We start from the raw sequence: 24,681 nt of genomic DNA, 5'->3' as shown, positions 1-24,681 counted from the left end.
TATCACAGTACAACATCAGGGGCTTCTCATACTCAATACCCAACTCCTCAAGTAGAGATCTTAGCCATAGGATTTCAGCCACTCCATTGGCCATGGACCTGTATTCTGCTTCAGCACTTGACCGGGAGACAACACTTTGTTTCTTACTTCTCCGGGAGACAAGGTTTCCTCCCACAAGAGCACAATATCCTGAAGTAGACATTTTGTCATCAACACTCCCAGCCCAATCTGCATTAGTATAGACCTCCACCTTCATGTGATTGTTGTTATTGAAAAATATACCCCTACCTGGGCATCTCTTCAAGTAGGCTAAGATTCTTTCTGCCGCAAGAAGATGTGTGGTTCTAGGAGAATGCATGTACTGGCTGACAACACTAACAACATAAGTAATATCTGGCCGAGTGAGGCAGAGATATAGGAGCTTTCCTACCAGTTGCTGGAACATAGCTTTGTCTTTAAGAAGCTCCCCACTCTCGGCACTAATCCTATGATTCTGTTCAATTGGTGTATCTGCAGGCTTGACACCCAACTTTCTAGTTTCTGCCAACAGGTGTAGGACATATTTCCTCTGAGATATAAAGATCCCCTGTTTGGGTCTAGCAACCTCAATACCCAAAAAATACCGGAGTACACCAAGGTCCTTCACCTCAAATTCTTGGTGAAGAAGCTATTTAAGAGACTCAATCTCATGGCTATCATTCCCTGTGACCACAATATCATCAACATATACTGCCAATAGTGTCAAAGAGGATTCCACCCTCTTAATGAATAGGGTATGATCTGACTGGGTCTGTACATATCCAAACTTCACAAGTGCTAGTCTGAATCTATTGAACCAAGCCCTAGGTGACTGTTTCAAACCGTACAAAGCCTTGTTGAGTCGGCATACCTTCTTACCTACTTTTGCATCATAGGATCCAGGAGGCAAACGCATGTAAACTTCTTCCTGCAGATCTCCATTCAGAAAGGCATTTTTCACGTCCATTTGGTATAAAGGCCAAGTGTGACTTGTTGCAAGGGACAATAGAACTCGAATAGTAGTCATCTTGGCTACCGGTGCAAATGTCTCCAAGTAATCTATGCCATAAGTCTGTGTAAACCCTCTTGCAACTAACCGAGCTTTATACATCTCAATAGATCCATCTGCATTATGCTTCACCGTAAATACCCATCTGCATCCAACTAGTTTCTTTCCTTTTGGAAAATCAACTACCTCCCAGGTTTTGTTCTTCAACAGAGCATCCATCTCAACTTGCATTGCATCTTTCCATTCAGGGACAGATAGGGCTTCTTGCACTGTTCTTGGAATAGGGACATTGGAAATGGAGCTAAGGTAGGACCTATAGGTAGGATATAGACGATCATAGGATAAAAAATGGGAAATACAGTGGGCTGTGGATGTGGTACAATGTCGTTTCCCTTTACGGACTGCAATTGGAAGGTCAAGATCATCTGTAGGGGAAGTCTTTGTGGGCTCTGGGACTGAAGTATCTGGACCTGGAGCTGTAGATAAGATTGGAGTTGGTCTGGACTGCTGATGATCAGGATCAACCTGCCTGCACCGCTTGTGATAAACCCTCAACTTCTGATCCCTCTGACCACCCTCACCATTGCAGCTTTCCCTCAACTCCTGATCCCTCTGATCACCCTCACCATTGCAGCTCTCATCACCCAATGGAATAGGTAAAGGAACTGCCTCACTCTCACTGCTCTCTCCTTGAAGACAAGAACTCAAACCCCCACTCTCACTACTCTCCCCCTGAGGGGCAACCCGAGGATAATAGGGTCTCCCCTCAAAGAAAGTGACATCCATGGAGACAAACTTCTTCTCGGAGACATGATCATAACAGCAATAACCCTTTTGAGTTTGTGCATAACCAAGGAATATGCATTTGGAGGCTTTGGGTTCGAACTTGCAGGGATGGGGTCCGAGAAGCTGAACAAAGCAAGTGCAACCGAATGTCTTAAGGGGAATAGAAAACAAGTCCTCATGTGGGTGTAGAAGCGAAAAAGGAGATCACATATCAAGGACCCTGGAAGGGACCCGATTAATAAGGTATACTTCCGTGAGGATAGCATCCCCCCAGAAGCGAATAGGGACATTGGAAGTAAACATGAGGCTTCTAGCCACTTCCAAAATGTGCCTATTCTTTCTCTCGACAACTCCATTTTGCTGAGGTGTATGAGGGCAAGAGCTCTGGTGGATAACCCCATGATGAAGAAGATAAGATGTCAATGATTTAGCAAAGTATTTCTTTGCGTTATCAGATCAGAGAACTTTGATCTTCGCATCAAACTGGGTCATTTGGTGAAAATTTTTGGTCAAGGAAGGTACCTCATCTCGTGAGCGCATGAGATAAACCCAAGAAAAATGGGTATGGTCATCAACAAATAACAAAAAGTATCTGTACCCACCCATGGAAGGGATATGATAAGGCCTCCAAACGTCAGTATGTACAATATCAAAAGAATTATCACTCCTTTTATTACTCAATAAATAAGGCTTTCTACAATGCTTAGCAAACTCACAATTTTCACACTGTAGTTGAGACAACTCAATAGACTCAAATAAAGTAGGAAACAGACTCTGTAATGATCGAAAAGACAAATGACCTAATCGGTTATGCCAAAGCATAACCGGACTCACTCTGAGAAACAAAAGACAACTTCTCTATTGACTCTCCCTGACGGAACCGCTCTCCGAGCAGATAGATCCCATTCGTCTCACGGCCAGTCCCAATCACCTTCTGCGTCTCCAAGTCCTGAAAAACACATCGGTCAGGGAAGAAGGTTACTGAGCAGTTCATATGCTTGGTAGTACTACTGACTGAAAGAAGGTTAGTATCAAGCTTAGGAACATGCAAAACAGATGATAGGGAGATAGTATCTGAAAGCTTGATGTCACCCTTCCCAGAAATAAGAACCAGGGAGCCATCAACAATAGATACCTTATCCTACCAGAAGACAAATGGTAAGTAGTAAACAATGAAGGCAAGCTAGTCATGTGATCAGATGCACCTGAGTCTATTACCCAACAAGGTTCAGTAGTACCTGGAGCTGAGGCATGATAGGCTGAAGCTTGAGTACCTGAATGGGCGAAGGCAGATGTGATAGGGGTTGATGGAGGCTGCGGTGGCTGAGCTGAATTTCCAACCTCCTTTTCTAGCTGTATTAGGGCAGCCCGAACTGCAGCTAAGGTCTCCAAAGATGTTCCTTTTGTGCCAGATGAGGATGCTGAATCAGTGTTCATGGCTACATGAGCAGTGCCCTTCTTGTTTCTTAACTTCGTAGGAACCAAGTGGGGATGCAGTTTCCAACATGTCTCTTTTGTATGTTTGGGTTTCTTACAATGTTCACATACTACATCCTTCTTGTCTTCCTTCCTCCCATCCTTCTCTGACGCACCCCCTGATTTGGGTGTAGCCGCTACAAAGGCTGATGTTGGTTGCATCATAACCTTCCTTCTGGTCTCTTCACTGTGTACAAATGAGTAAGCCTGAGAGAGAGTCACACAGTCTCTAGTCAAAATCTGCTGCCTCACAATACCATATTCTGAGTTCAGTCTCGCCAGGAACTCAAACACTCTGTTTGTCTCGATGTGCTTTCTATGGGTCTGGGCATCTTTGGGACTCTCCCACTCAAGAGTCTCTAAGTGATCAATCTCATGCCACAGGGACTTCAAGGTAGAGAAGTAGACCGACACCGGTTTCTCTCCTTGTTTAAGGGTGTTCATTTCACATTTCAATTCATATGCTCTGGCAACATTCAGGGGTTGGGAGTAAGTTTCCTTCATAACACCCCATATCTCCTTAGCTGTCTTTGCCCACAAATAATTCCGGCTAATATGAAGCTGCATAGAATTACACAGTCATGTCATAACCAAGTAGTTTTCTTGCAACCACTTGGTATATGTCGGGTCTCCCTTGGATGGTTCTTTCATATCTCCCAGGAGGTACCCTAATTTACCTCTTCCACCAATAGCCATCATGGCTGATTGGGCCCATTCCAAATAGTTTGATCCATCAAACTTTACGGTCGTAATCTGACCACCCATCTCAGAAATACCACCATAACTGATGTTCCCAAGACTGCCTTTTGCCTGAATTTTAGACTCCATTTCTGTCAAGTCTCAAAATAGCACTTGAAGCACCAATCACAATCAAAACAGTATAGGCCTAATCTGTATTCTCAGTGTATGTGCACAAAACCGAAATAATTCTGATCTGAAACCAACTAGCCAACACAGCAGTAGCTGTCAGTAGATCTCTAACCCCCTTAGAACTATGAGAACAGCTTTTAAAAACTGATATGCTAGGGAAAGTTAGGGTTTTAATCAGTCCTGAAAAGAAGCAGTTCAGTTGCACAGTCCAAGCTATATAGATGAGCTTGCAGTAGGGTTTTAATCAGTCCTGAAAGGAAGCAATTCAGTCGCACAGTCCAAACTGTATAGATGAGCTTGCGGTTGGGTTAATAAGAAACCCTAGAATCTGATTGGACCTACCAATCAACTTACGAGTAGCTCTAGGTAGATCATAGGGTTCAGTCAAACACTAGGGCTTGGCGCAGATCACTTTCAAACCCTAGAATAGAGAGAAACACAGTTCGGTCCAGGGTTTGCTGTAAAACCCTAGTGAATTGAAGAGAGAAAGAGCTAGAATGGTTCGGCCTTCCCCTCCAGATAGGTCCAACCTATCTTCTCTGAAAGAACTTCTCTTAAAAGGTAAACAACTTACAAGGAAAAATAGTTCGCTGCCTTTATGGTTACTTGAACCCTAGTCTTCTCTGATCCTTCCTGACCACCAACACTCTGCAACCCTAGCAAGTTTCCAACAGCTGCTAGCACCTCTGGCGATCTCCAAGAATCAGTCTGCGAACTCCTCCTTTTCAGCTTTCAGTCCAAGGAGATTCTCATGTGGTTGGCTGGTATTAGACTCACATGAAAAACCCTAACTTGGCTCTGATAATATGTAGGTTTTCAAGACTGCTACAGTCTTGACCACTAAGAGATTTCAGGTTAGATGAGAAGAGAAAGTGAAGAAGTAGAAGAAAGAGTGGTGAAAGAGCAATAGAACACAGTTTTTGAGAAGAACAGAATGTCAATTATTCTGCCGCCGCCACTTTAAGTTAATATGTATAGGTTATGCTAGTTACATGAAAGGACATATCTGCCCTTGATGTTTACATCATAACTGCTAACAAATAACAAACAATATAGAACTGAAACTAGAAATAACAGAATAGTAAAATAACCACAGCTGTGACTAGATACATTCTACCCTACGGACAGAGTGGAACCACAGCTGTGGGGCCCACATCAATGTTCTCTACATCTTCAACAAGGTAATAAGAGTGTAGAGGAGTATTATGCTACATTGGAAATTCTATGGAATGAGTTGAATGTTTATCAACTTCTCACCACGATAGAGTAGTGAATTGCTTGTGTACTCTCTACCAAAAAAAAGGAATCGTTTGTGTACATCCTTTAATTCATTTTCACTATCTTACCCCAAACCCACATCTCTCCAATATGTCATCTAGGTATGACTGGCCCACATGATCACATGCCTTCTCCACATCTAATTTGCATACCCAACCTCTCCTGTCAGTTCTCATCTCTATCACACATTTATTGGGTGTGCTGTTCCATTTTTTCCTTTACTTAATTAGGTGTCTGTCATACTTTATCTACTTCTTTCTGTTCTACATAGTCATTTTTAAAGGTTGTACCAGTTGTTATTCTTGAACAAGAAGCTGTTTCCATTCTAATTTTACAATTGTTTTTTTTTTTTGTTATATTGTTGCATACACAGGATGGCATCATACTACCTGGATTGTGGCAAACTGCCTGATGGTAATTTATGGACAACTAAGTACCAGCCAAGAAAGGCTGCTGAGGTAACATCAGATCCTAGATTTACTTTTTCTTTTGTTTATTGTGTTTAAGCATATAGCAAAATGTAACATTATGATAGTTTTTTCCTCTTTTGGTCAAACAGGTATGTGGAAATAGTGAATCTGTAAAGTTTCTTAGTGAATGGCTGCATTCGTGGCATGAAAGAGATCTTCAAACCAATAAAACTTCTACTAGTCAAGATGAATGTTCTAGTGAAGACAGTGATCATGGCTGGTTTGTAGATGATTTGGATACTGAATCCATGGAAGAAGGCGATGCTCTCAAAAATGTTCTTTTAGTTCTGGGACCAGTTGGGGTAATGTTTTTAGTTGTGTACTTCTATTTGAAGAAAATTAGAGTTACTGCATTTTCAATGATACCTATTTAAAATTGATAAATGTGTTCTGGTTTTAATTGCCTTCACCAATGAATTCTATATAGACTGGATTCTGTTCCTTGAATTTTATTTATTTTTGTTGAACAAATAATATTACATTAAACAAAAAGATGGACAAAGTTCAATTCAAATTAAACAAGATAAGAGGATAATATAAACAAAACAACTCCAAGTATCTTATTTCATTCTTAGGTTCACTAACCATTTCTTTCTTTTTTCTGTTTTTTTTTTCTGATTGACAACTAGCAAAGTACCTTGTTATAACCTTTTTTAGAAAGAATGCAATAAAATAAGTATGCTCATCACCCTTTTTAACCACTAGCCTCAGATGGCCCTATCTGTACACAATTACAATAAATACAATTAAAATACCGCTTCTTAGGCATATCAATCCCCAAAATGAGTGACTTCTAGTTGCTCCCCCTTTTGCCAGCCCATCAGAATTGGGTAACCTTGGGGTCCACCTATAAACCACTTGCAACTCTTCAATCAGCTGACTGTTTCTTCCAAGATTCCTTCCCGCTTTGATACAAGTTGTAAGAATGTGGGAGGAAGAGAAGAAGAGGAAGAAGAGGGGAGAAGAAGAGAGTTAAGGGTGAAGAGGGTGTGTCACTGTTCACATCCAAAAGGTCTTTTTCTATCAAAGAAGAAATATTAAATTTGTTCCCCTATATGGGCACCCAAATACAAATAGGATGGAAAGACACTAATGCCCTTGGCCAAATGCATATTCTTGACACTCCCCCTCAAGCTGAGCATAGATATCTATCATGCCCAACTTGCTTAGGCTTCTATCATGTTTCAGCTTGTGGAGACCCTTGGTAGACAATTAACAAGTTGATATTTTGACTTGACAAAAGGCACACATATTTCTCTATTGGTTATCTTTTCTCTAATGAAGTGTATATCTCAATGTGCTTTGTGTGGTAATGTTGGACAACATTATGAGCAATGTTTATAGTAGCTTAGTTATCACTATATAGTCTCATTGGGGCTTCAACTTGGATCCCAATCTTAGATAACAAGGTCTTCAGCCATAGTAATTTTGGTACACCATGAGCCATAGCTCTATATTCAACTTTAGCATTAGATCAAGCAATAACAAATTGTTTTTTATTTCTCCAAGATACAACATTACCTCCACCAAAGCACAGTAACCAAAGGTGGATTTTCTATCACCCATAGAACATGCCCAATCAGCAATAGTATAAGCCTAGACTTTGAGATGTCCCTAGTTGGAGTACAACATTCCTTTGCCTGGGCATCCCTTTAGGTAAGCAAGAATCTTGTTGACAACTTGCATATGTGAAGTTCTATGGTTATGCATATACTAGCTCACCTTGCTTACAACATAGGATGTATTAGGCTGGGCCAAACACAAGTAAGGAAGCCAACCAACAAGTCTCTAGTAGACACCCTTGATTGGAAGAATATCTCCATCATCAACACTCAGTTTATGATTGGGGTCAATGGGTATTTTAACGAGCTGCACCCCAATTTCTCGATCTCATGAAGGAGATTGAGGGCATACTTTCTTTGTGAAGTGAAGATCCCTCCCTTTGACCTTGCCATTTCGATTCCAAGAAAGTATCTAAGATTCCCGAGATCTTTGATCTCAAATTTAGAAGCAAGAATTGACTTTAGTTGGTCTATCCCAGAGTAATCATCTCCAGTGACAAAAATATCATCAATGTACACTATAAGTAGAGTTACTAGGCCATTAGCCCTTCTTATGAACAGAGTATGATTTGCTTGTGATTGAGTGAACCTGATTCTAAGAACAACTTTTCTGAATCTGTCAAACCAAGCTCTAGGAGACTGCAAAAGGAAGGCATATAGACATCCTCTTGAAGCTTACCCCTAGGGGAAGATCCATATAGACATCCTCATCTCCATTGAGGAAGGCATTCTTCACATCCATTTGGTATAGAGGCCATGGATAATGTGCAACAAGAGACATAATGACTCAAATAGAATACATTTTGGCTACAGGAGCAAAAGTCTCTTGATAGTTAATCCTATATGTTTGGGTGTACCCTTTTGCCACCAACATAGCTTTGTATCTTTTAATTGATCCATTAGCTTGATGTTTAACAGTATACACTCACTTGTAGCATCATAAGAAACATAGTGATGGGGTAAGTAGTGCTTTTTTTTTTCCTTTTTGAATTGTAATGGGAAGGTCAAGGTTAGACTATGAGATATCAAGCTCAATAACAGTAGGAATAAGAAGTTAAGGGTTGTTTTTAGAATTACCTGGAGGTGGGTGATTAGATTGTTGTGGACATTAAACCCTAGGAGTATCATTCCTTTTACGCCTTATGAACTATTGTTGCTAGGACCGCTGTGGAGGAATAGGAGTAGGAATGCTGTTACTTAAAGTGGGAAGGGAGGAAGATGGACCAGGAATATTCATAGAGGTAGGAACGGGAAAACAAAAGGGGATTCTAATCTTCACTAACACTATCTCCTTTAAGAGGACGAGTGAGCTAGAAATATGGAGTAGACTCAAGGAACATAACATCCTTAGATACATACCGTCAACTAGAGTGGGAGATCGAAGCATTTGTACCCCTTTTGGATTGGAGTGTAGCCCAAAAAAAATGCACTTGATAGATTTATAGTCAAGTTTGAGATGAGGACTCATGTCATAAACAAGGTAGACGAAAAATGGGATCTTTAAGGAAAAGAAGTTGATGAGGAGATTGAAGGCGAAGTGTTCGTGAAGGAAGTATGCTAATGAAATACACAGTTGCTTCAATTGCATCTCCTAGAAGCGGGTTAGCACATGCATATGGAAGAGTAGCCCTTTGGTAGCTTCAACATGTCTGTTTTTTATCACAACTACACCATTTTGCTGTAGAGTATGGGAGCATGAGCTTTGATGAATTGCCCCCTTTTCTTTAAGTAAGAAACATAGATGCTTTTCAAAATACTCCTTAGCATTGTTAGACCTTATCATCTTGATGTTCATCTCAATTTGCTTTTCCATATTTTAAAGAAGTTTTGAACAATGCAAGGAACTTCATCTCTACTCTTCATTAGGTATAGCCAAGTATATTTAGAGTAATCATCAATGAACAATATAAAATATTTATAGCCATCCATACAAGGAATGGAGTATGGGCCCAAACATTAGTGCGCATTAAGCTGAAAGCAACATCATTCTTTCTATTACTTGCAAGATATGTAGTTCTACATTGTTTTGAGAGATGATAGACTTCATTCACATTTATTACTTAAATTGAATATATAATGACACAAGTTTGAAAACAAAAATTTAATGGACTTAAAAGACATAACCGAGGTGACAGTGTCACAACTTCAAAAGATTTAGATTTTCCTTTTGACATGACTTGGTCTAGCATAGTAATCTTTGCTTAGAGACTTGATTAAAAAGGTAAACTCCATTGGCTTCATGTCCAATTCTAATTACCCTGCCCATTTTCAAGTCTTGAAAAACATAGTGAGAAGGGAAAAAAGGCCACTTAACAATTATGAGATTTGGTAAGAGAGTTAATAGATAAAAGGTTTTTTGTACAATTTAGGAACATGAGGAATAGAGCTTAGGGAAAGATCATGAGTAAGCTTGACTTCACACCCAGACTAGAAATTGGAGTCTGAGATCCATCAACTACAATGATTTTGCCTTCCCCTAGGGCCAAGTTATAAGAGGTGAAGTGGGAAGGCATACTAGTCATATGTGCACTAGCTCTAGAGTCCACAATCCAGGAGCTAGACGAAGAAGATTGACAAGCAAGTGCAGTACCTGTTTTCACAAAAGCATCGGAAGGATTACTAGAATCAATAGAGGACCCAAACTTCTTAAGTTGAGTCAATAGGATCTTGATCTTCTCCATCACATCAGAGGGATCATGTGTAGGAGCCTGTACACTAGGAAGACAATCAACTCCAACAGTAGCTAGATGAGCATTTCCCTTCTTTGTTGTTTAAAAATTTTCAGGCTTCAAATGTGGGTTTAGTTTCCAAAACTTGTCGTTGGTGTGTTTTGGCTTCTTGCAATATTCACATACCACTTCATCAGGCTTACTCATTAACACCCTGTTTTCTTACACTTTGCTTGGGTTTGGAGGACATGTAAGCAAAATGGTCCACCACTTAAGTTTGCACCATTGCACCCCTTCTACTCTCCTCTATTTGTACCAAAGATTATGCATAGCAAGAGAAACGATATTTGCACTTAAGATATGCTGTCAGGTAAAATCATACTCAGCATTCAACTCTGCCAGGAAATCAAACACTCGGTTCTTTACAACATGCTTTCGGTATTGTTCACCATCCTTGGGATTCGTCCATTCCAAGGCTTTCAAATGGTCCATTTCTTCCCATTGAGATTGCAAGGAAGAGAATTACATGGCTACAATCCTCTCCCCTAACGCATATTATAGGCTTCTCTCTAGAGTTGGTAGTCTCAAGCTGCATTTTTTGCCTAGGAGTACATGACTGTAACACGATCCTAAACATCCTTGGTAGTGGAGAGGAACATGTAGCTATGGGCAATATAAGGCTGCATCAAACACACCAGCCATGACATAACCAAAGAATTATCCTGTTCCCATTTGGCAAACTTGGGGTCATCAGGTTTCTGCTTCCCCTCCTTGCCAATAATGAATCCTAGCTTACCCGTACCTTCGATATTGAGCTTGGTTGATTGAGACCACTCTAGGAAGTTGGTTCCACCAAGTTTCACTGTGGTTATCATTCAGCATTGCCCGAGAGCACTTGGAAACAATCTTTACTCTCTTAGGCAATTCCATTTGACTTGGATAGGTTTCTTGACAGCTCTACAAAACTCCAACAAGGCAACAACAAACTAACACACACTAGACCCACTAAAACAGGGCAACACTTGGTTGGAGTCCAATAGGAGGCCGAAAATTGAATTGACGGCAATATATGAGGAGAATAAAGTCTCCCAAAAAAGTAGGGCTCAGAAAAATGTGGAATCACTTCCTATACCTTTAAAAGGGTCAAATGACCCAAGAACAACAGGTTTCAAGCAAACACCAACCTCAAATGGAGGGGAAAAAAATCCAAACATCAAACCAGTATTTTTCTGTAATTTTTGATTGTAAAATCTGGGAAAAATCATAGGAGCATCAAATGAAGATGATTACCATACCAAAAAAATCCCTAAAATCAGGGCACTGCAAACTGAGCCGGTTTCAAGAGTTGCTGTCAGAGCCTGTACGGACTGCTGATGTCATCCAGCGGCAGTCTAACATCAGCCAGGTCTTCCTGAGTTCGAGTGTTGACAAAAAAGGCTCTTCCAAGATTCCTTCCCGCTCTGATACCAAGTTGTAAGAGTAAGGGAGGAAGAGAGAAACAGAAGAAGAGGAATAGAGAAGAGAAGAGGAATAAGAGAGTTATGGGAGAAGAGGGTGTGTTACTGTTCACACCCAAAAGTTCTTTTTATATCAAAGAAGAACAATTATATTTGTGCCCTTATATGGGCACCCAAATACAAATAGGATGCAAAGACAATAATGCCCCTGGCCAAATGCATATTCTCAACATAGCTACCCCACAATTACATTCATGTCTCCTTCCACCACAAGATTTGTTAAGGGTTGTCTTATCCCTTGGCTGACTGCTATGAGTTCAGTCTGAGTATAATAGTCACCATGCTCTACAGGTCCTAAAAACTGGGCAAGTATGCTGTTATTAGCATCTGTGAAAACTCCCCAAATTCTAGAGGCTCCCAAGTTTCCCGAACTGCAATAATCAAAGTTTAATTTGATGGAATTGGGGGCTGGAGGAGACCATGGTATGCAGTATGCTAATAGTGTTCCTTATTCTGGAAGAGCTGGCTACAAGTTTCTAATTTCTCATGATGTTGTCAACCGAGAAGTCCTTAAAGGCCTTCAGGGATTTCACCCAATAAGTCATTTTGCTAGCAATGTTTCTATCCAATTACATTAAAAAATCATAATAAAGACCATTTGCTGCCAATACATAAAGAATTAAAAATAAAAACAACAATCAATAAGTAAGCAAGAATAAAACAAAACAAATCATCTCAACATTCCCCATCAAGCTGGGTAAAGATGTCAATCATACCTAGCTTGCATAAATCAGCCTCTAGCTTTGCCTCATCTCAACATTAAAGCTGCTGCTAGTTCAAAAGAAACATTGCACCGTGTAAAAGTTATGTAGTTGTTGCTTGTCTTTTCGTTGTTGTATTTATTGTACTGCAATTGAGACACTATCAATTCATCCTTTAATGTTACTGGTTTGTATTGGTTGTTTGTTTTATGTTTTATCACTTTTTGTTTCTGCAGTGTGGGAAATCTGCTGCTATCTATGCCTGTGCTGAAGAACAAGGGTTTCAAGTAATTGAGGTAGTTTTGAAACTTAAAGCAACACATACTATTGTTGGTACAACTTAAGTTTATTGTTGGGATTTTAGGTCATTTATTATTTGATTTATTTCAAATACTTTAAGATGCATTTAAACATTGTCACACATATATAAGCATATATGTCTGTGTACACCTGTTTACATGCATGTATTTGGACAATCATGATTATGCATCAGTTAAATGTTTAGTACTAAATATCATTTCACCATGCCATCCTTGAGTACACTGTAGAAGCCAAGAAGCTATTCCCATGCCAATATACATGCATTTTCCTGTTTAATGTTATACCATGGCATCATCCTTGAATTATCTGTTTGGGAGACTCAAATGTCAGGCTTTCCTTGAAGTATACCGAGATTTCATTTGCCACCAAATCTACCATTTAATTTGAAGCTGTCTCCCACCTATACTTTTTTTATTGTTTGCACTTGGAGAAACATAATCCTTGAAGTATTTATTTATTTATTTATTTTTTTGGCCAGTGGAGAGGATCTCTATTGAATGAGGTGGCTTAGAGGGAGGTCTTGGTAATCTTCATACTTTGGTAACTGGTTTTATGATTTTTCTCCTTGGGTGATGGTATGTTGGGGATTGAAGATAGAAATAAACAGTTTTCTTCAGATAAGGACATAGCACTGATGCGTGATGCAAAAATGGGGCCAAGTAGGTTTACAGTGGTTGACCACAAAACTGATCAGATGATTGAATCAATTAATCACTCAGCAATTTGAGTAAAAGACCAGTTTTTGTTTATATATATATATATATATATATATATATATATATATATCATGGTGTAAGACAATGGGGTTACAAAAGTACGTTGACCTGGCTGACCCAGTGTTGAACCTGGGTCAGAGCGGACTGTTTTAGACCAATTATTTATCTAATTGAGGGCCATTTGCATTAGCTAAGTGTTAGAACATTCCAGAATAGTAATTAAAGGGTAAAATGGAAAAAAGACAAAATGTAGGAGAATTCTACAATATGAGACCCAAAATATTATAAATTGGGTCCCCATATCCAAATAGGGTGATCCATTAATAAAACACCCATCAGACCCATTAGGAGGGGAGAACCCATATTCCTTCTTTCCTCCTCTCCTCATTCTCCTGCTACTCTTCCAATTTCCCTTCTCTCATCTTTTTCATGATCTCACACTGCCATTGCCTTGGACCTTTGGAGGGCTGACCATTGCCTCACTGGGTTGTTTGAGGCCAAGCTTACGTTTGGGTTGTTTGAGGCCAAGCTTACGTTTGTTAGATACATTGTAGTTTAATTCATCTGGATATTTTTAGTAATGAAGATAAAATGTAAGAGCTACTGAAAATTAAACATGGAAGAAAATTGAAGCTGAATCAAGTATTATTGAACATGATGCTGTTCATGTGTACTGTTTACATCACTGTGGAGCAATAAATAAAATAATATGAAGGGGAAAAATGTGTGAGTTTTGAGATCAGAACTCTATCTGAAAAGAGAACTCTTCTCTTTATTAATTAAAAAAAAGTCCAATTACACAACTCAGAGCCAAAAAAAAAAAACAACACATAAGATCTACCTATGCATCTATTATAATCTCAATCTGACATGTATAGCAATTTTAACTCTAATTTTGGACTCCTAACTACAATATAATTATAAAACAAAATAAATGACAAATAACAACTAAAATAACCTACAAGCAATCTTAATTATATTAGGACTCAAATTAATTAAAAGGCTGCTACTACTTCTAGGATCTTAGTTAATGACCCTAAATTAATAGAAGAGCTTCCTCGAAGATCCAGTCACCATTGAAAACTTCAACACTTGTACTGAAGCTTCTTTCTTCAACTTCTCATATTGATAACTCCAAAATATGTTATAATACCCAGATCTGCTATGTGACCATAAATCATAGAAGTCAGACTTAGAAGGCTTGTTATACTTTCCTAAATCTGTAGTAAAGACCCATGGAATTGCTTGATGACACAAATTCTCCTTAGTCTTGCATTTCTTACAGGTCTGTGGTTATTTGTACTGAAGAACTTATGGAAGGATCTGATTCATAGACAAATTTTGTGGTGACATTCCATATTCATGCATTAAGGCTGTGTTTGGTTTAAAGGAAAAAGTAGGGAAACCTTTACAAATCATGTATAGGTTTCCCTACATTTCCCTTCCTTTCCCTACTTTTTCCTTCAAACCAAATATAGCATAAGGGATTGAAAAAATTGAAGATAATCCAATTTCTCTATTAAGTAACCTAAACTAATCTTCTGACCATAGTAAACGTTTGGCCATCTGCTTTAATTGAGTTCCAGATGTGGATTGCAATTGGGTTGAGTAGCCTATTGCCTTCCAGGCTTGTTAGTCATATGCGGGGTTATAAAATCCTGGAGAAGGATGACTTCATGATGGGTTAAATAAGAGCACCCATTGTAGGAAGTTTTTCATGGAAGCAGTATAGGATTTCTGAAGAGATGCATTTCTTTGGTGGCGTATCAACACCAAATTTATTACTGTCATATCAAGGGTGGTATGGAGGAGATCATGTTACATATTGGAGGGGTGGCATATTCTTGGAGTACTTTTTTTGCCAATGAATCCATTGATTCATGATGTTGACCATTTTTTTTGGATTGGTAACTTGAACATTATTAATTGTGATAAAAGAATAATATGTAGAATGATATTAGTTGGTGTTTTTATAGGCTTGCATATGTCACCTATCCCAAAGTGTTGTTCTAGTAAAACTAAGTCGCCCCCCAAAAAAGCTGTTCCCCCTTAATACTCTGTTTTTCCGGTGAATCGTCTATGCTGTTTGCAGATTAATGTACCCATAGAATGGAGATAACCATTTCCCTTCCTAGGCACTTGATTTCTTTCAAATCGTGCTGGTGATGCCATGTTCTCTGCCTGTCATTTCTCAACCATCCAATTACTACCTTAGGAACCCCTTTAATTATCAAGTTACTCAAGTTTAATCTTCTTTTTTGGTAGCCTAGCCTAAGCCCTTGCAACAGGGAAAGCAGTTCAGCCCTGGTGGAATTTCCAATGCCAACAGGTCCAGAATAGAGGGCTAAAAAGTTCCTTGACTATCTCTAAAAGCTCCTATATCTGAATTTCTTGGGTTCTTCATGCTACAGCCATCAAAATTAAGCTTGACTTGGTATAATATTAGGCAGTCCAAATCAGCCTCAATGTAGGAAGAAGAATTAGCCACCATCTGCCATTCTCTAAGGATGCCATCCTTGGTGAAAGCTGCAAACAGGTCCAATGTTTTATCTAATTGACCACTTTTATAGAGATATTTTCCATGGTTGGCCCTAAAATTGACTTTAAATCTTTGAAAGCTCTCACATTCTTGCCTCTCATACAGACCAAAGGATTGCTCCCCTAGTGCATCTCCACATAATCTTTTCTCTTTTCTTGGATGGGTTGAAGAAAGATGTCCTGAAGTGGCTTTAATCATCACCTGGATGAGACCACCTACAACTGAAAAGAGCAAACAACCTCTCCCATATTTTAGAAGTAAAGGGAAGGAGGTTAGTAGATGGTCCAAGCCAAATGGACCTATCTGGAAAAGCATGCAAGAGGGGTGGTTGCAAGACCAAAAAACTAGAGGAGCAATGGTAGGAAGTCAAGGTAGAAAGAGTCCAAATTCTGGAATTGGGTTTTGAGAGATCAAAGTGAACTCCCTCTAAATGAGTAGTGAAGTCAATAACTCTTCAAAGTGCCTAAAGCGCCTCCTATGACCCAAGTTCCAAGAAAGATCCAATCTAGGAAAGGGGGCACAGTGGGAAATGGGTTTATTCTTGAACGAGGATAGGGCATAGATAGTAGGTGAAAGCTTTCTCAAAGGTTTGTCTCCTCATCAAAGGTCTTCCTAGAATTTCACTTTGTTGCCATTGGAAAAGTCATAGTGAACATGCTGAAGGAATGAAGGATACATCAAAGGGATGTCTTTCCAAGGAGAAGCATGGGTTGCTCTATAGGTCAACGGTTGCCTTGTCATCCCAGCCACTAACAATCTGGCCATGAATAGTGCCAGTTATTTTGTACCATTAGGTTGTCTTGCTTGAGTGGGAATCTCAAAGTCATTTACTAAGGAGAGCTGAATTTTTATGCACGAATCTATCAATTCCCAACCCCCTTTCTCTTATTTTTGCAGATTAGGTCCTATTTGACGAGACGGTCCCTCTTGGTATCCTCAGGTTCCTTGAGGAAATCTCTCATTTAACTTTTTTAATTTCTTTGCCACTGATATTGGAGTTTTAAATACTGAGAAGAAATAGATGGGGAGGTTTGCCAGCGTGGATTTAATAAGAACAATGATGCCCCTTAGGGAAATATAGTTTTTCTTCCATGAATCTAATTTCTTGGTTATCCTGTTAACCACTGGATTTCAAAAATTGGTGGTCCTAAGGTTCCCACTCAAAGGAGCCTAAATATTTCATTGGCCATTTAGATACCGTACAGCCTACCTATAAGCCTTGCATATCTCCCCATTAACCCTTCCTCTACATTAACCCTATCAATATTAACTCTTATCAAAGGATTTTTCCTCCTGAAATTCTTTCAAAGCATTTGATCATCTTTGCAAAAAAGAAGGATATCATTCTCAAACAGCAAATGAGTTGCCACTTCCTCCTCCCTACCCTCAAGTCCATTATTAACCCTGCCCTATCTTCCCTCATGACATTGATCAAATTTCATATCACTATGTGCAAGATAGATTTTTCTTTTCAAATTCTACAATCATTTATCATGGGAGTTTGTTGACTACTTGATCCATAAGATGGCTTTCTCCTAAGGTGGAGTAGATTCAGGGTTTGTTTCTCAAAAGATTATTTTCTCTGAGCCTAACAAATGTTGCTTCAGACACTTCCTGTTAAAAAAGCTTGAGGGGGAGGTTTGGAAGTTATCAAAGCAGGAGAAATACCAACTTTTCAAGGATGGGAAAATAACTTGGTTTTAGAATGCCTGTCAAATTTACCTCTTTACTACCTATCCTTGTACTACGAATCCAATTGTACCTTTATTATGGTGTCAGATCACAGATGAGGCCACCCAGTGTTGCACCATGTCTTTTATCTTTGTTTTCATTCTTCTGGTTCTTTCTAATTAACTGGAATACCAATGTAACTAGATTCACCAAATCCCTCTGTCCCCCCAATTAATAATAATAACAGTGAAAGTATTATTACACTGGTATAGAAAATGGTGGGTATATGCAAGTTCAAAGTTCCAGTTCCCAACATTCAGTACAATAAAACCCAAAAATACTTGTACCTTCAATTGGGTCACTTAAGAATATGTACAAAAACCCTTATTTCAGTAATGAAAAGCCCCAATATAGCTTAATCCTCAAAACCTTGAAAGAAAATGGAATTGGCTCACCTAGGAATCCAATGGAACAAGGAGTTTCCTCTGGATGCTGAAAACCTAAACTCTGATTTGGTAGATGATTTCTTGTGGATGAATTCCTCCTAAATTTTAAGTGTCCTATAAACCATAGATACTGGATTTTGGGACCTCCATATAAGAGATATTAGCTTAGCCGTGGTTGAGTTACCTATTCTAACTAGAATTGAGATTCTATTTCTATCTAGCAGTCTTGTTACCATTTATGATGTTAGACATTTAGCTGAGATGCATTGTTTTTTGTTTTAAATTATTTTAGGGCCTGATTCCTGGACCTTAGATACTAATTGAATTGTTCATAATGACATTACTTCATCTGTGATGTGATTTTTTCAGTTTTTGATAATTCAAACTTGAATATTTTAAAGATTTAACAGTTTAACCATAATTTAATAAGTATAGTATTGATGAAAAATGATACCTGTTGCTTTGCTAGGTCAGTGCATCTGATTGGCGAAATGGAGCTCTTATGAAGGAAAAGTTCAAAGAGGCAGTAGAATCCCATAGATTTAAATGGTATAGCAAAACATTCCATAATGAATGTGTGTTCTAAAGCTTGCAATGTACTCTCTTGGGCTAATGATTTCTTATTGGCTGTACTTAAGTTGTTTACATGCTTTTCAGCTCTAAAACCTTTTCCTCTTACCTATGTTTGAAGTGGTATAGACTGTCAAAATGTCCAATTGAACCTTTTGTCAACCAGCTTGAACACTTCTGACCACTTGATCAGATCGAATATTTACTTATGAATGCTTTTGGGTATTGAACAATTTTTTCCTGAAAAAACGGTAATGCTATATGTGTTTTTATTAAGGTGAATATTATGGGACATGGGACTCTTTATTTTTCGAGCTGCATAATAAATAGCTACATAACAATGACAAGGTATATGGTACTATCTCAACACATGCATAAATACATTCAGACACATCTGTTGAATTTGTTTGTTCATTTGTTTTAATGAAAACTATGAATTCAACTTGCTAATGACACTATGAAAACTATAAATACATTCAGACACATCTGTTTGTTTTGTTTTAACAATGACACTCTTTATTTCTATCCGAACTTGCTAATGTTATTCATTCATTCTTCCTAGTAAAAGATAATAAAAATTATAAAACCATTTTTTTGTAGGGATTAAGAAATTAGACCATAACATCGATTTGTTTGGGCTTGCCTCTAAGGGGCTTGGTACAAAAGAAGCTTGTAGAATTAGGAATGAGATATGTTTAAGATCATATTGCCTATTTGAAAGTTTGACATACGTGAATATGTTTTATATGCTATATTTGATTTTATTATTTGCATTTTTACTTTGAACATTTTTTATATGTTATGGTTATGTATTTTATTTTGAGCTAATACATTTTTTTTTAAATATTTAGTTTAAAATTAAAGTTTGCATTTCTAATTAATGCCTATTTTAACATTTTCATAATTTATTTTTAATTTTACATTTTTTTTTGCAACTTTTGATCTTTTTTTTTTTTTTTTTTTACTTTGTGCCCTTGCCTTTTGCCTCGTGCCTTGGGTGCAAATGCCCTTTGTGCTTTTTTTTTTGTGTGTGTCTTGTGCTCTTAAATCACTGGCTTGACTGAAGAGATATATAGCTTGAAGTCTGCTCTATTTGGGAAGGATTTGTGGGAAGATTGATGGGGGGATTCAGATGTAATGGTTTTGGTTGAATAGTAAAAAAATACAGAAGACATAAAAAACAGAAGATAGAAGAAGCAGGGAGGCACATATTTGTTGAGATGTAAAGACAAATATTATCTTGCCTGCCATATATTTTTGGGCTCCTATTCTGAGTTCAAATTGTAGTGTTATGTGACCTGAGTAAGTTGTGAAACATTACAGAATATATACTTAATTCCTGAAGAAACTTTGTTCTCTTCTTTGTTGATGAAATGACTCACATTTCTTCAGGTCAACAAAGAATTCTATGGGCTCATTGAAGAATCCTATCTTGGGACTTTCCTCAGCTCCACTACATAGCAGAGCATCCCAAGAGCTTGACAGTGAGGTAATTGAACTGAACTCAACAGATGAGGAAGAAACAGAGAATACAATGATTGAGTCTGCAAATAACACAAATGGTTATAAGGAGAATGGGACTGCATCTACTCATGGTGGAAGAAAGACATTGGTCCTTTTTGAGGATGTAGATATCGTTTTTGATGAAGATCGTGGTTTTGTTTCTGCAATACAACAATTTGCTGAAAAAGCAAGGCGTCCAATTATACTAACAAGCAATTGTAAGAGTTCTGGCCAATTAGGAACTTTAAGATTGAGTCACATTCTAGATTTCTACCTTTTGTTATTCAGAATGCTAATTTGGTCAATTGCAGGTGAGGATCCTCTCCTGCCAGATCATTTGGATAGACTAGAGGTGTCTTTTACAATTCCATCACCGAAGGAACTGTTTTCTCACATATACATGGTAAAAACTTTCAGTGCTTTCTATGCTTTTTCTCAGCATCTTTCATATGGAATTCTCCACCCTGTTTTTGGGATTCATATCTTTTAAATGCTCTGTAGGTTTGTACTGCAGAAAAAGCTGATGTTCAACCACAACTAATAGAGAGGTTTATTGAATGCTGCCAAGGTGATATTCGGAAAACCATGCTGCTGCTCCAGTTCTGGTGCCAGGGAAAAAGACATCAACAAGGTTAATGACTAGAGAGAAATAAATACATGTTACTTTAAAAACCTATAGAAGCTCAACTATTGTCATCTTTTTGCCCCTCTACTTTGCCAGTCATGCACATGAAAATGTTTTAACTATTAGTTTCATAATTAGAATATTTTTCCTTGCTGATCACAATCATGGGATTCCTGTTACTGAGACATACAAAATATGGAGTCATTTTGCATTTTTCTCTTGAAATGTTTAATCAGATTTAACAAAGAATATATGCCTCAGTATTTTTGGGTTTGTGATGCAAAGTAACAGGCTTTACTATTATAAATATTGAGTGAACAGACTTTGGATTTGGGAAAATGTCATGTTGATTTTGATTGAAGCAAAGTAGCAAGCACTTTGTGTTTATCAGTGTTTTAAAAGGCGTGGGAGGCGTACGCCTCAGAGGTGTCAGCTCCTCTGCCATATGCCTCAGGGCGTTTTGCATGGAGGTGCTCCCAAAACGCCCTGAGGCGTATGGCAGAGGAGCTGACACCTCTGAGGCGTACGCCTCTTGGACATCTGATATAAAAAGACAAAAAAAAAAAAAGGAAAGGAAAGGAAAGGAATAGAAAGGAAAAGAAAGGGAAGGGAAAGAAAAAGAAAGAGAAGAAAAAAAGAGAAAAGGAAAGGAAAGGGAAGGGAAGAAAAGATAAGGGGAAATAAAGTGGTTTGCCACCTGCCCCTTCGGCTGGGGGGCTACCCCCCTCCCCCTTTTCGATGCAGCTCAATTTGTTTTTTTTTATTATTTTTTTTTATTTTTTTATTTTTATTTTATTTTGAGTTAGGGGGGGTGGGGGTGGGGGGTGTCTTGTCCTCTTCATCCTCCTCCTAACCCCCCTCCCTCTTAAGGAGGCTTATGCCTCCTTGTGTTCGGGAGGCTTATGCCTCTTGTGTTCTGAACTACGCCTCACGCCTCTAGGTAGTGGAACGCCTCGCATCATGCCTCAATGTTTTAAAACGTTGGTGTTTATTTATGTAGGGTGGAAAATGGAAGATCTATTGCTGTTACTAAGAGCCTAAGACCATAAAGAATACAGAAATTCTTTCCTTATATTAGTAAACCCAAAAGTACAAACTGAAAGATGGTTGGGTGGATTTATTTGGCGATGATCTTTTTATGGATAGACTATGGGCATCTAATCACATATGAATGTACATTCAGTCATTTCTTTGATTAAAATTTCATTCCTTTTGCTATTTATATTTCACTGCTGAGATTTGTAATTTAGTCTTTTGAACTGTTCAGGCAATAAAGTGCACTGTGCATATGGAGAACTGCCATTTGATCTTGAGGCTGGGCATTGGATTTTGCCAAAGATAATCCCTTGGCAATTTCCTTCTCAACTATCAAAGCTAGTGGAGAATGAGATCACCAAGTCATTGTCCATGATGAAGGAAAATGAAGGCTTAATGGATGTGGAGGAAGAAGCACTCAAGGAAGTTGAGGATGCCTTTGGGGTTGGCAACAACGAAATAGACAGTATCAAGGCAAAGAAGGAAGTGATGCTCAGAAATTGCTCCATTCGTGATGAAAATATATTTATGACTCAATTCAATGGGATTTGTGACTCTGATTCATCTGGCTCCCCAGTTGCGTTCACTCGGCGAATTGTGAGGCAGGGACACAATGCAATAATGTCTTCCCCATCTGGAGATGAGTGCTTGGATGGGGAATTTCCAGAGGTGTCAGAAGATCCAAAAGTTGAAGTCTTACCAGGTAGCTTTGCTAGGTCCCCTTTTCATGTAGCAGCAACTCATAATTACTTAGACCCATCTACCACTTGTCAATTACATCATTCTGAAGGGGAAATATCAGAACAAAATCTCCATAAATGTTTAGAAATAAGTGATCAACAAGATACATGCAAATCAATTGATGTTTCATGTGTACCGGAATCTTCATTTGTTCCTGAAACAGAAATCAGTGGAGGGGGATTATTGTTTGGGACGGTATCTTGTGGTAATGTTACTGTAATGGCAGAAGCAGATTCTACAAGTAATGCCAGGTCAATTCAAAGCATGTCCTTGATGGGTGTTGAAAACATAGAAGATACTACAGCTAAATTAGATAAGAATGTAGAAACCCTATTGAGAAATATCTCTGATGTAGATGCAGTGTCTGTTCAAGGAGATGAGGAGATAGGGGATTCTCAAAATGAAGATGTGGCAACTGTAAGCAGAGGATATCAAGTCATGGATGAGTGTAGCCGAATGGATTTCTATAAGGGTACCACATTCATAAAAAGTTTTAGGTTTGCATCTGATCCAGTCAAGGAGGCATGGAAAAAATTACGTAGCTGTCGTGAAGAGCTGAAACCCTATGTTACATCAGAACATAATCATGTATATCAGATTGTAAAACTTGCATCTGGATTGACCAATCTATTTTCTGAAGCTGACATACTGCTTCGTCACTGCCTACTGCTTATTAGTGTAAGGGATCTTTAGCTTCTCAAAATTTTGTGTTAGGATAACTTAATTTTTTTTTTTCAGTGGTGGTGGTGGACTTTTCTAAGTAGTGTTGACTTTCGGTCACCCTGCTAATGAGCCATTTCTGCAGGATTCTTTGGCTCCACCAATGGTGCCTTGTGTGGAACCTGATGCATTCTGCTGGTGCCATGACCAACTGGATATGACATCAACAATTGCAGAACATGGCCTTTGCTTTTTTGAGAAGGAAAATGCTGCTGTGGAATCTAATTTGGGTTCTGAGCACAGATTGGATTTGTCCTGGGAGATGTTAACATGTGCAACTAACACAATGGCTTTGGGTAAGCTGGTCAGACAGGATATAAGCACAAATCAGACTTCATGTAGCAGGCGGCTTTGGGAACTTGGGCGACCAAGTAAAGTTTATGCGACAAGGTAAAGAGCTAATCTTTTTGAGTTTAGAAAGATCTAGTTGTGATCCATAACTATGCTCTGCTACCCTTCCTGACAACAAGAAAGCATAGAAAAGGTTGACATGGATGGCCATCAATCATAGAGATGTTCCTATTAATGAGATGATCTCCAGATAAAAACGCCATATCCAATGATCAAGTGTTTGTTTAGCACTGTTGTGGTGCATGGGAGCTCTACAAATGGGCATAATTTTTTCTCAGCATCTGCTCTTCTTACATGGGGGTTTTGTTTTGAATGTGTGATTTATTGTCATCCAGTAGTTTACCTTTTTGTCTGCATCTGTAATGCAGCAAAATAATGTTGCATCTCCATAATACAATTCAATCAATGATTCCTCCAAAATCTTACTCGGTTCTGAAAAGTGATGCGCTCCATGAGTACATGTCTTCCCTGGGTCAGATTTCGAGGTTAGGAGCTTCTCGTTCATCACAAAACAATAGGACAAAAAGCCGCAGGTATGTCCTTGTTAAACAAAATCTTACATGCCGAAACATCGTTGGATGCTGACTCATCTTTATTCACAGGGCCCGGGCTGCTCGGCACTACTTGAGTACTGGTGATTTCACATTATCTCCTGAAGATTTGTCATTGTTGGCTCAATATGGCCACTATGGCAAAGCAACACTGGACATGGAGGTCAGCTAACAATAACTCCTGTTTGGAGAAATGAAGGATGCTGGAATAAACTTAGTGAACTTTGGTCATTGACCCTGTTATGGGTAGATCCTAAAATCCCAGATGCCAGGACTGAAGAAAAGAGGTACTGGGAATGGTACCTTCCCATCCATGGATGTAATTTTCCTTTAACCCTCTCCAAGAAAAGCTTTTGTATATATATTGCTGTTAAGATATTGAATGAACAAATTTCTTGGGCAGTTATTTGGTTTGGCCCTCCATTCCAATGTAATCACGAGTATCATTATTGTTTTTTAATGTTTTCCAGAGGTATTATTTATTGATGTCAAGACAATTAATGTTTCTTTAATATGGACTATACGCAGTTCTATCA

At 38.6% G+C, this 24,681-nt stretch overlaps 1 protein-coding gene across 6 annotated transcripts in view; it reads left to right on the top strand.

Annotated features, from left to right (window-relative positions):
• LOC148874015 (P-loop containing nucleoside triphosphate hydrolases superfamily protein) overlaps positions 1-24,681 on the top strand; it is a 63,164-nt gene extending 38,483 nt beyond the window's left edge. For all 6 annotated transcript variants that reach the window (XM_088964387.1, XM_088964385.1, XM_088964384.1 and 3 more), the window contains exons 8-18: positions 5,811-5,895; positions 5,997-6,209; positions 12,593-12,652; positions 18,519-18,598; positions 20,012-20,340; positions 20,434-20,525; positions 20,624-20,753; positions 22,015-23,201; positions 23,329-23,633; positions 23,963-24,127; positions 24,197-24,681. In XM_088964387.1, coding sequence (XP_088820513.1) covers positions 5,811-5,895; positions 5,997-6,209; positions 12,593-12,652; positions 18,519-18,598; positions 20,012-20,340; positions 20,434-20,525; positions 20,624-20,753; positions 22,015-23,201; positions 23,329-23,633; positions 23,963-24,127; positions 24,197-24,317 — 2,767 coding nt within the window. In that variant the 3' untranslated portion in view covers positions 24,318-24,681. The remainder of the gene's footprint in view (positions 1-5,810; positions 5,896-5,996; positions 6,210-12,592; positions 12,653-18,518; positions 18,599-20,011; positions 20,341-20,433; positions 20,526-20,623; positions 20,754-22,014; positions 23,202-23,328; positions 23,634-23,962; positions 24,128-24,196) is intronic.

This window comes from Nelumbo lutea, chromosome 1 (assembly GCF_056320005.1).
Source record: "Nelumbo lutea isolate HS-2025 chromosome 1, American lotus-T2T, whole genome shotgun sequence".
Classification (NCBI taxonomy): Eukaryota; Viridiplantae; Streptophyta; class Magnoliopsida; order Proteales; family Nelumbonaceae; genus Nelumbo; species Nelumbo lutea.
This window is presented reverse-complemented; position numbering and strand designations above follow the sequence as displayed.